Source organism: Choloepus didactylus, chromosome 5, assembly GCF_015220235.1.
Source record: "Choloepus didactylus isolate mChoDid1 chromosome 5, mChoDid1.pri, whole genome shotgun sequence".
NCBI classification, from domain to species: Eukaryota; Metazoa; Chordata; class Mammalia; order Pilosa; family Megalonychidae; genus Choloepus; species Choloepus didactylus.
Window position 1 is genome coordinate 55,525,882 of NC_051311.1, and position 12,583 is coordinate 55,538,464.

Consider the following 12,583-nt stretch of genomic DNA (forward strand, 5'->3'; position numbering starts at 1 on the left):
TGTCCTCTCAGTTAACTACTATTTATCAGGTTTTTGTGTGTCCTTCCAGATATTCTAGGCAAATATAAAAGCATATGCTTAGATAAATATATTTAATATAGGAATATGAAAACTTTACACAAATGGAGCTTTTTATACACACAGTTTTGTACTCACTTTTCCACTTAATAATATATCTTGGAAATCATTCTATATCCGTGCAAAAAAATTCCTCTTTCTTTGTAACAATTAAACTATGATGCAGCCATACAATGAAGTACTAGTGTCAACTATGAATGTACAGACTGCTTCCAACCTTTTGCTATTAGAAACAATGCTGTGATTGTACGCTTGTCATTTTGTACACATGACTATATATGTAATAAATTCGTAGAAGTGGAATGGCTGGGCTGAAGGAGTATATGCATTTAACATTTTTATGTATATTGGCAAGTTGTCCTCCATAAAGGGTCCCAAAAATAAATGAAAGTGCCTGTTTCCCTACAAAAAAAAATGTACAACTATGTAATGGTACTGTGAACAACTGAATGTACAATTTGTTTTGTATGACTGCATGGTATGTGAATATATCTCAATAAAATGAATATTAAAAAAAAAAAAAAACCTAGAGATAATAGAAAAACAACAACAAAAAAAACTACCTGAAGATACAGAGAGTGAACAGAAGCAGCAAGACACTTGTGGGGAATGCATGCTCACTGGGAGGACAGGAAACTAGGAGATGTCTCCCAGCTAAACAAAAACACTCATAGAAGAAAAAAAATGTCAGAATCCAGAACCTCCACAACTTCCCAACGTCCAATAGACAATTTAAACTACCCAACATACAAACAGGTAATAAAATGGAATGCATTCTAAAGAGACAAGAAAATCAATCAAGTCCAACCCCAAATAAACAAGATGCTGGAAACTAGTGAACAAAGGTTTCAAAGCAGCTGCTATAACTATCCTAACTGAAGGAAAAATAATATGCTCACAACCAATGAAAAGACAGAAAATCTCAATAGACAAAACAGAAATGATAAGGGGGAAAAAAAAACAAATAGAAATTCTAGAAGTGAAAAGTATAATTTCTAACATAAAAAATTCACTGGATGTATCTAACAGCGAAACAGATGATAGAGGAGGAAGTAAATAAACGTGAAGATGAAGCAAGTGAAAATATCCAAGATAAACAGCAGAGAGATAAAGGTGGGGGAAAAAAATTACCAGAATTTTAAGGACCTATTACATAGTAATAGCCTAATATATGTCTGGAAAAAATAGGACAGAAAAAAAGTATTTCAAGAAAGAATTGCTGAAATTTTCCCAAAATTGATAAAAGAATACAGATACTGGATGTTTAACAAACACTGAACAGAATAAGAACAGCATCTACATCAAGGCACATAATAAACAAACTATCTGTCAACATACCTTAAGAGCAGCAAGAGAAAAATAACACTTCACATACAGAAGAACAGTATTTCAATCAACAGCTGACTTCTCATTATCCCACAAGAAGGAAAGTGAAATCAAGAATATTTTCAAATAAAAGACAGTCTTTTCAACAAATGGTGCTGGAACAACTGGACATTTATGAGAAAAAAAATGAACCTCGACCCTTGTTTCATATCCTACAAAAATTAATTCAAAACAGATTACTCAGTAGCCTTTATTCTTAGAGACAATTTTGTTATTATATAGCATATATGGCGTGTCCGTGTGATTGTGAAAACCTTGTGGCTCACACTCCATTTATCCAGTGTATGGACAGATGAGTAGAAAAATGGGAACAAAAAGTAAGTGAATAAAAGGCAGATATGAAGGATATGGGATGTTTTGGGTGCTCTTTTTAACTTTCATTTTTATTTTTACTCTAATTTTTTTTGGAGTAATGAAAATGTTCAAAATTGTGGTGATGAATGCACAACTGCATGATGATACTGTGAACAACTGATTGTACACTTTGGATGATTGTATGGCATATGAAAATATCTCAATAAAATTGCATTAAAAAATGGATTACTAATGTAATAAGCGTAAGAACTAAAGCTATTAAATTTCCAGAAGAAAATATGGGTGAAAATCTTTGTGACATTGGGTTTAGCAATGATCTCTTGAATAGGACACAAAAAATCATGAATTTTAAAAGGAAAACTTGGAAAAATGGGCTTTATCAAGATTAAAAACTTCTATTCTTTGAAAGTCAAAGCGGAGAAAACGAAAAGGCAAGATTGGAAGAAATTAACTACAAAGCATATATCTGACAAAGGGCTTATACCCAGAATATATAAAGAATTTTACAACCCATTAATAAGTAGGCGAACTCTCCAATAAAAAGTGGGTAAAATTTTTAACAGACATGTCAAAAGAAGATATATAAACGGCTAATAAGCACACGAAACAGCCTCAACACCACTAGCCACCAGGGAAATGCAAATTAGAATCACAGTTAGATATCACAACATACCCACTAGAATGGCTAAAGTTAAAAAAAAAACACAGACATACTAAACATGAGCAAGGATGTGGAGCAATTTGGAACAACTAGAACACTCATACATCACTGGTGGAAATGCAAAATGATTCAGTCACTTTGTAAAACAGATGGCAGTATCTTATAAAGTTAAACATAAAGTTAGATATATATATGATAAAAGCCAGCAATTCCACTCCTAGGTGTCTAGTGAAGAGACATGAAACCCTATGTCCACATTTGTATGCAAATACTCACAGTTGGCATTATTCAAATAGATAAAAACTGGAAACAATCCAAATGTCCATCAACAAGTGAAGAGATAAACAAACTGTGGTATATTCCTACTGTGGAATACTACCCAGAAATTAGAAGAAACAAAATAGTAATACACAAAAAACGTGGATGAATCTCAAAAACATTGAGCTAAATGAAAGATACTGTATGATCGTATTTACATAGAATTCTGGAAAAGGCAAAACTACTGAACAGAAAGCAGAAGAGCATTTGTTTGGGCCAGGGGTCAAAGGAAACAATCAAATCCAAAGGGGAAAGAAAAACTTTTAAGGAAGAGGAAATTATTCTACATTTTGATTGTGGCAGTAGTTATACAACTGTATATAATTACAAAAATTATTCAAACTGTGCACCTAAAATGTGTGAATTTTATTGTACATAAACAATACCACAATTAAAAAATTTTTACTCCTACTAACTAGGACATTTTATGATACAGTTTGACACACATAGCATAGCATTCTTAACATTAATCCACATAAGACAGAGGATATGTGGTTAGATTAATATAGTTGTCAATATATGTTTTATGTTATTAAGTAATTTTCAGGGAAAATAAAATCTTGAAGAGGTTGAAAATGTGGCAAAATTATTCTTAGAAATCTCAAACAAAAGACAACCTGAAATCACCACCAGTCCATTACATTACCACCAAACCAAGATATTAATGGGTTTTTGTCCTTTGATACTATCCCAAGGGATAAAATACTTAACCACTGCATAATCTTGCCGTCAAATTCCAGCTGTTCCCTACTGGGTCATTAGGAAATCAGATTAAGTCAGCCTACTTAGTACATAGTTTTATTTTTCTATGTTACAGAAATTTTAAATTATAATATGAAACCCAATTAAGATCCTAATTCAGCTTATCATAATTTAACATATAAACCAAATGTTGTATTTTCATATTTTTTCACCCAGCTAGCTTCCTCTCCAGTCTTGGATCCTTTCTTTAAAAGTCTTAAGTACTACTAAAAATTATTCTCTCTCCACATGGATCTTCTAGATTTATCCTCAGAAAATCAAATTTTCCTATTCTCTCAAGCTCTCCAGCCTTATTCACAGATCTGACAATAGTATTTCCTCATTATTCCTTCTTAAAAGTCTTTAATATTGTTCCCTATTAATTTTTCATGCAGAAAAAATCTGCACCTTACCAGAGCCAACTAGAGCCCTGTCATAATTATAGAAACATAATTCCTCAAATACAGTAAGAAATAGGCTCACCTTGCCGTGGTCCATCCCTATTAATCGTTTCTGAAAGGCTGGGTGTAAAGAGACACACAGCATGCTGAAAAGTAGGGGAACTCTGTAACATGAGTGATTGGCAATATTCCATTACATTGGCACAAATCTACAATGGAAAACCAGCAGTAACAAAAAGATCAGCCATCACAATGCACTATGGCATAGATTTAAAGAATAAAGTTATAATTCAATTCCTAAAATTACTCATATCAAGTTATTTTTATCAAATATTTCCAAAAACATAAAAATCTTAGTCAAAGAATAGTTGACACAATTCTCATCACTCTTACCTGCTGCATAGCCAGTTCAATCTCATCTTTCTTGCTCACTCTATCTCCTTCCACATTATCATCTTGAAATTTAAACTGACGCAGTCTGTCTGAGCCACCAAATCGACTTAGTAGCCCTAAGCACTGGCGCTAAGAAAGAGAAAGATATTTTGTTGATACCAAGTTGAATATGTTTAAAATTAATGACCTCTATTTCTTGGGGATTTAAAAAAAAAAACTTCAGCGGGAAGTGAAATCATGCTTTTAAAGTGTCTGATATCCTGTTCCCAACTAAGCTAACCAAAGTTAACACTATCAGAATTTACCTTTCTGCAAATGTATCTGATTGGTAGTCAACCCATTGAGAGTACCAGTGTTTTAGCAGTTAGTCCCCAATATAATCTAAGTGTTTGCAAAAGAATATTCATCACAACCAAAAATGTGTTTAATAATTCTTTGATAGATATTCATTAAATGAAATACAAGTTGATAAACAATAAAAAGCAAGATGAGAGGGCAAAAAGAACATGGTTTGGAAAAGAATGTCCATGATAATTTTGTCTACTGAAGTACAAAAAATTTAAATGCTATTTCTGCTGTGGCTGCTTCTGGAGACGTCATAAAGGGATAGAGAATGTACAAATGGCTTTGGCAGATAAAATGCAAATGTCATCAGCTTGAAACTCTGGTGTTTTTCATACAATAACAGCATCAAAAACAAAAGAATATAAATTCTAGTATAAAAATACAATTAATTGGCAGGCAATAAAGGGTAAAAATGTTCAATGAAGTAAAGTGAAGATGCTTTGATAGCAGGCCACAGGGTCCCAGAAAGACTGATGAAATATCTAACAGATAAACTGCCTAGTGTATTTGCATATATTGAAAGGAGATAAAACTAGAGAAGAATTTGGGAATAAATTGATAACAAATGCATGAAAATGAAGAAAATTTAAAAAACGAAAACAGTCATTAACTCTAGGGAAAACAAAATGTTGTACAGAAAAGTAACCATATCATCCATGGCTTAATCATAAATAACATTTATACAATCTCAATAATGTAACACTAAATATTAATTTAATCAAAATTATGACATAATTATATAGAGGGTTTTAGGGAAGAAGAAGGTACAGGAAGTGTGTATATTGTATGGTAGAAGAAAAGGAGTAGAGATCTAAATTCTCATCCTCCTTAATGAAAAATCAATAGTTGATTTCTGAAGTTAAAATATCAGGAATAGCAGTATAAGTATGTTATTTGCAGACAAGAAATAATCAATTAAAATAGTTGAAAGGGGTTCCCAAATCTAGGGAGCAGAAAGGAGAAGACAGATCAGACAGCTATTGTATTTTTTAATACGACTTATAGAAATATGTGACTCTAGACTACAAGCATGTACAGCATAATGATAAACATGAAAACCACATTTTAAAAAGTGATAACATTAACAGATCACAAAACAGATGGACACATATCTGATATCCACATATCTATATATAATGTGATCCCATTTATTTTAAATTTTATACATACAGCTCTGTGATGTATCCGCATAAAGAACATTTACCAAAGAAAGATGATAAGTCAGACATAAACTGCTATTTAAAGAAATAAAAATCAGTTACCTGGAATCTTCCAATATGTCCCTGTAGCTCCATTAGAGATCCTTCAGTTACATCAACATCAAGTTCACTTAATAGATCTATAAAATTTGGGATGCTTTTAAATGTAGTTTTATAATCAACAAAATAAAAAGCACTAAAAACTAGGAAAAGCAGTTCTAAGATTTTATGTTCTATTATTTTATATTCTTTACTTGCATGACAGACCCATACGATGGAGAAGTTCTGAGAAATATGATCTTACAAAGATTTCTGTTCCTTTATATATTAATGCATGAATTAGTAATTCATTGATATGCAGTCTAAAATCTAGACTGAAACCATGATTTTAAAAGGCATGTTTTCACAATCTCTTTAATTCATTTCTTACTGACATTCAAGCATACACCCCATAGCACGTAACCCAGAACCTTATCCTTTTCTCCTTAAAACAAGCCTTCTTCTTTCTAGATGAACTCCTTCTTCAATTCCAATGGTGCTGGTTTGAACGTATTATGTCCCCCAAAACGCCATTATCTTTGATGTAATCTTGTGTGGGCAGACGTATCAGTGTTGATAGGCTGTAATTCTTTTGAGTGTTTCCGTGGAGATGTGCCCCACCCAACTGTGAGTGATGACTCTGATGGGATAATTTCCATGGAGGTGTTACCCCACCCCTTCAGGGTGGGTCTAAATTAAATCACTGGAGCCATATAAATGAGCTGACAAACAGAAGGATCTCAGTGCAGCTGATAGTGAAATTTGAAGAAGAGCCAAGAGGGCCACTTTGAAGAATGCACAGAAGATGAGAGAGTAGCTACAGATGAGACAGTTTGAAGATGGCCGTTGAAAGCAGACTTTTGCTCCAGAGACGCTAAGAGAGGACAAACGCCCCAAGAGAAACTAAGAGTGACATTTTTGAGGTGCTGGAGCCTAGAGGGGAACATCCTGGGAGAAAGCCATTTTGAAAGCAGAACTTGGAACAGATGCCAGCCATGTGCCTTCCCAGCTAACAGAGGTTTTCCAGACGCCACTGGCCATCTTCCAGTGAAGGTACCCAATTGCTGATGCATTTCCTTGGACACTTTATGGCCTTAAGACTGTAACTGTGTAACCAAATAAACCCTCTTTTATAAAAGCCAATCCATATCTGGTGCTTTGCATTCTAGCAGCATTAGCAAACTAGAATACCAACCTACAGAAAATACATCATTTGGCACATGTTGACTTGTTATCCCTCACCTGTGCCTCATTACTCTACTAGAGACTATCCCTTTCCACCTACTCTGAGACTCTGCTCCCAGATTTACTTTCTTTTCCATCATATTAAATCTACCTTGTCCTTACAGTATTTTTCCTCACTATTTGAAAATATGCTCACGTCTCCCTTCTGCCCCAAAACAAAAACAAAAAAATGAACAAACAAAAATCTGGTTTATATCAAATTTTTGAAATATTTTTTCTTCACCTACTGCTTGAAATTCTTATGCCTTCCTTTCCCATCTTAACCCCTTGAAAGCTGGATTTTACTTAACACTATCTTGAAACTATGGCTTTTTCCTCTGTCCTCAAACTTTCTGATCTCTGTAACATGTATTGCTGTTCTTAAGGTTTTTTTAAGCCCCCTACACATCAACTGCTGCTTCTATTTAAAGATTTCCAATTCTCAATTTCTATAAGACCTGTTAAGTGCCACCTAACTATACCATGTGTAATATCAAAAATAGATCACTCCCAACCCCAAGACACTTTTCAGAGAAATATCAGTGGGTCATAAAACAAAAGTCAAACTATTATTAAACATTTGAGGAGATAAGACATATTCAGGACTGGGTTAGGTAGTATGGGGGCTACAAAGTAATAGATGGGCTTACAATATAATGGCAGAGTTTAAGAAGAAAAAAATAGTGAAATTACACTATATGTAATCAAGGGTTAGACTGTGCAAAGTGGGTGCAAGTGCTATACAATTCCCTAGTTTTTTCATAATATAAAAGAATTTATTTCTAAGGAGCTTAAAAATATCATACAATTCCTAATTATGAAGAATATAGGAGTTTGCAACTTCAGGCATTTGGTGAGCAGGTGATACCTTAACAGACACTTGGGACTTGGAATAGAAGACAGCAAATGGTGCTTTGCTCCCACAAATTTGTAGGAAGGACTAGGAGTAGGGTGCAAAGCCAGACCAGATGTCCAGGCAACTTTGAATGTTAGAATGCCCATGTTCCTGGGCAAGAATGGGAGATGGGAGTGGAGAGGGGTGAGCAGAGAGAAGGTACTTTCTTTTTTCCACCATGATCCAAGAAAGGGCCTTGGCCAGCCCCTTAATATACATCCAAACTTCTGTCTGCCTGTACTTCTGCATAGCCTATTGCTAGGCAGTGGGAAACGGAACTGAGGATAGCACTGAATAGGAGAGAAGGTTGAGTTAGCAAGGGATATCTGCTAGGGACAAATAATGACCAATACCTCTCCAAACTCTAGGTCCCCAAGGCCAAATCACCAGGGAATGGGGGTGGGGGGAGGGAAAGGAATCTCTTTAGCCTGGCGGGGTCAGGGAACATGTAGATGCAAAAGGGCCCTAGAGGTTCTAGAGCAGTACTTGTGTTAGGCATAGACTGGTATCTCCCATAATCACTTATCAGGGTATATATCACCAAGCAGCTAAGCAAACACCAGCTTTTTCTCCCAAAGTTACTCTTCATCAGGCAATGAAACTATCCATGAAAAGTGGTTCAGAGGTACCAATATATTTTGGATTGTACAGAAGAAAAATATGAAACCAAGGTTTCTTTGTATGGTTTGGAGATGGAACAAATCATGTATATCTAATATACATGGAGAATGAATCATAAAACTGGTGGTACTTGAAGAATGAATAGGATTTAGATAAGAGGAATGGAATGGTCAGGAAGCTACTGCATAAGTAAATAGAAGTGAAGTGATATGAGCAGGAGGAATGATCAATTCAAACTTGTTGCTTCTCAGGACAAAGATGGAAGGGAAGAAATGTCCAAAGAAGCCTTATAAGCTTCTCTTGTAATTGTATCTTAGCTGTTTTGTGTGTTTAAATTATCTTTCCAGCTGGATAATAAGCTTCTCAAAAGATCATGTCTTCTTCTTTTCTGACTTGGGGGCTTGCCCCAATGAAATTTGTTGATGCAGGGGAGAGGCTAGGCCTGCTTGTAATTGTGCCTAAGAGTCTCCCCGAGTGCCTCTTTGTTGCTTAGACGTGGCCCTCTCTCTCTAACTAAGTCACCTTGGCAGGTGATCTCATTGCCCTCCCCATTATGTGGTTCCTGACTCCCAGGGGTGTAAATCTCCCTGGCAACACAGGATATGACTCCCAGGAATGAATCTGGACCCGGCATCATGGGATTGAGAACATCTTCTTAACCAAAAGGGGGATGCGAAATGAAACGAAATAAAGCTTCAGTGGCTGAAAGATTTCAAACGGAGTTGAGAGGTCACTCTGGTGGACATTCTTACACACGATATAGATAACACTTTTTAAGTTTTAATGTATTGGAATAGCTAGAAGTAAATATCTGAAACTACCAAACTCCAACCCAGTAGCCTTGACTCTTGAAGACGACTGTATAACAACGTAGATTACAAGGGGTGACAGTGTGATTGTGGATCACACTGCCTTTATCCAGTATATGGATGGATGAGTAGAAAAATGGGGACAAAAACTAAATGAAAAATAGGGTGGGATGTGGGGCATGATTTGGGTGTTCTTTTTTATTTTTATTTTTTATTCTGATTCTGATTCTTTCTGGTATAAGGAAAATATTCAAAAATAGATTGGGGTGATGAATACACAACTATATGATGATACTGTGAATTAAAAAAAAAAAAAAAAGACATCTTCTATTTTCCTATCCCCTATGCTCCTTCCATCTGCCAACCAGCCCCTGTTTTTTTTTTAAAAAAAAAAAAACAAAAAAAACCCATCTGGCAAATAGTATGGATTCATTAAGTGTTTGCTGGATAAATTATGCTTTCTGATGGAGACTGTTGATAGGAGTATAAACTGATTTTTAAAAATATTGTATGTATGGGAGTTTAATTTGGCATTTTCTTTAAAAAAATTTTAAGCACATTTTTCAGACCCTCAGTGCTAGGAATTTGTCAAGCCTAGTAGCTCGAATATAACCAAAAATACGAGAATGTTTATGTACACATACACATAAACACGCACACTCACACACATTTGCACAAAGTTACTAAATGCCACACAGTTTGAAATTTCAAAAAGATTGGAAACTTTCAACATATCATTCAACAAGGATATCGTTGAACAGTAGGGGTCTGGATAACATTCTCACAACCAACAAACAATGGAGCCATTAAAAAAGAATGAGAGAGAACCTAAGATGGCGGCTAGGTGAGACGGGGCAAAAAAAACACCTCCGTGAAAAATACTAGATAAAAGCCAGAAAGTGACCTAGAACACCAGTTCTGGCGATGCACCGGCCGGATAAGGTCTGCTAAATCCACAGGGACCACACATTTGGTGAAACCGGGAGTCTGTATTCTGAAACAAGTGAGTAAGCTGGCTGAAAGTCTGGCGGCCACGCTGTGGTGTGGGGAAACCACGGGTTGGCATATGGAGACAGACTAGTCCTTTTTAAAAAAACAAAACAAAACCCTAGAGCAACTGCAGATACAGCAGTGAGAACCACGCAGTGAAGCATGGCGCGAGTGGGCTGTAGCCAACACCTCAGTGCCTGGTGTGGAAGATAGCCCTTCCCACACCCGGTGCTGATTGTCTCGGGGACAGGGGGACAGAGGGGAACCAAAAGGAGAAAGAAACCGCGCCCCTTGCAGCCATCTCCCCGGTGAGCTGTAGACACTCCTGCCCGGGGACGGAGCCATAGCCCAGAGCTGGGCCAAGAGTGTTTCCCACAGCATCGTGCACACACCACAATATCGGACGTGGACAGTGGCCTTCAGTGCACCCACAGCTAATTGTCCCAGAGCTGGGAAGGTGGAGCTCTGCGAAAAGGGGGAAATTAACACGCCCTATTCAACCATCTTTAAAGCAGGCTGGGAATGCTCCTGCATGGCCCAGCAGCCCAGGGCTTCCCTGAAGGACGGTGCACACTTGTGACGTGGCACAGCCTTCCCTCAGCAGAGGTCCTGGAAGAGCACAGCTGGGACCTGCTCGGAAATCCCAGGGACCCTACGCCAATACCGAGGACTTGTGTGTCAGTGGCAGAGACAATCTGTGGCAAGACTGAAATGAAGGCTTAGACTCTTGCAAGAGCCTTAAATCTCCAGGAACACCTGGGAGATTTGATTATTAAAGCTGCCCTGCCTCCCTAACTACCCAGACACATGCCCCACATTCAGGGCAGACAGCACCAACAACACACCCAAAATTCGTGCACCAACTGAACCCCACAAGAATCAGATCGCCACACACCACAAAGTTGGGGAGAACTGACTTGAGGGGAATAGGTGACTCACGGATGCCATCTGCTGGCTAGTTAGAGAAAGTGTATGCCACCAAGCTGTACATATGACAAATTAGAGATCGGTATTTTTTATATCCAGAAAGAACCCTATCAAGTAAAGCAAATGCCAAGAGACCAAAAACAACAGAAAATCTTAAAGCATATGACAAAAGCGGACGATATGGGGAACCCAAATCCAAACACCAAATCAAAAGATCAGAAGAGACACAGTACTTGGCGCAATTAATCAAAGACCTAAAATCAAATAACGAGAGCATGGCACAGGACATAAAGGACATAAAGAAGACCCTAAAAGGGCATAAAGAAGAAATTGCAAGAGTAAATAAAAAAAAATAGAAGATCTTATGGAAATAAAAGAAACTGTTGGCCAAATTAAAAAGACTCTAGATACTCATAATACAAGATTAGAGGAAGCTGAACAACAACTCAGCATCCTCGACAACCACAGAACGGAAAATGAAAGAACAAAAGAAAGAATGGGGAAAAAAATCGAAAAAATCGAAATGGATCTCAGGGATATGATAGATAAAATAAAATCTCCAAATTTAAGATTCATTGGTGTCCCAGAAGGGGAAGAGAAGGGTAAAGGCCTAGAAAGAGTATTCAAAGAAATTGTTGGGGAAAACTTCCCAAACCTTCTACACAATATAAATACACAAAGCATAAATGCCCAGCAAACTCCTAATAGAATAAATCCAAATAAACCCACTCCAAGACGTATTCTGATCAGACTCTCAAATACTGAAGAGAAGGAGCAAGTTGTGAAAGCAGCAAGAGAAAAGCAATTTACCACATACAAAGGAAACAACGTTAAGACTAAGTAGTGACTATACAGCGGCCACCATGGAGGCAAGAAGGCAGTGGCATGACATATTTAAAATTCTGAGAGAGAAAAATTTCCAACCAAGAATACTTTATCCAGCAAAACTCTCCTTCAAATTTGAGGGAGAGCTTAAATTTTTCACAGACAAACAAATGCTGAGAGAGTCTGCCAATAAAAGACCTGCCCTACTTCAGATACTAAAGGGAGCGCTACTGACAAAGAAACAAAGAAAGGAGAGAGAGAGATTAGAGAAATTTAACAGGCATATATAGAATATTACATCCCAAATCACCAGGACACACATTTTTCTCTAGTGATCACGGATCTTTCTCCAGAATAGACCATATGCTGGGACATAAAACAAGCCTCAATAAATTAAAAACAAAACAAAACAAAAC

The 12,583-nt window shown here is 36.7% G+C and overlaps 1 protein-coding gene across 4 annotated transcripts in view; it reads right to left on the reverse strand.

Moving 5' to 3' along the window:
* NUP205 (nucleoporin 205) overlaps window positions 1–12,583 on the reverse strand; it is a 114,618-nt gene that overhangs the window by 11,229 nt on the left and 90,806 nt on the right. For all 4 annotated transcript variants that reach the window (XM_037836097.1, XM_037836094.1, XM_037836098.1 and 1 more), the window contains exons 36-38: window positions 5,901–5,977; window positions 4,294–4,422; window positions 3,983–4,109 (exon numbers count right to left, since the gene is read on the reverse strand). In XM_037836097.1, the coding sequence (XP_037692025.1) occupies window positions 3,983–4,109; window positions 4,294–4,422; window positions 5,901–5,977 (333 nt within the window). The remainder of the gene's footprint in view (window positions 1–3,982; window positions 4,110–4,293; window positions 4,423–5,900; window positions 5,978–12,583) is intronic.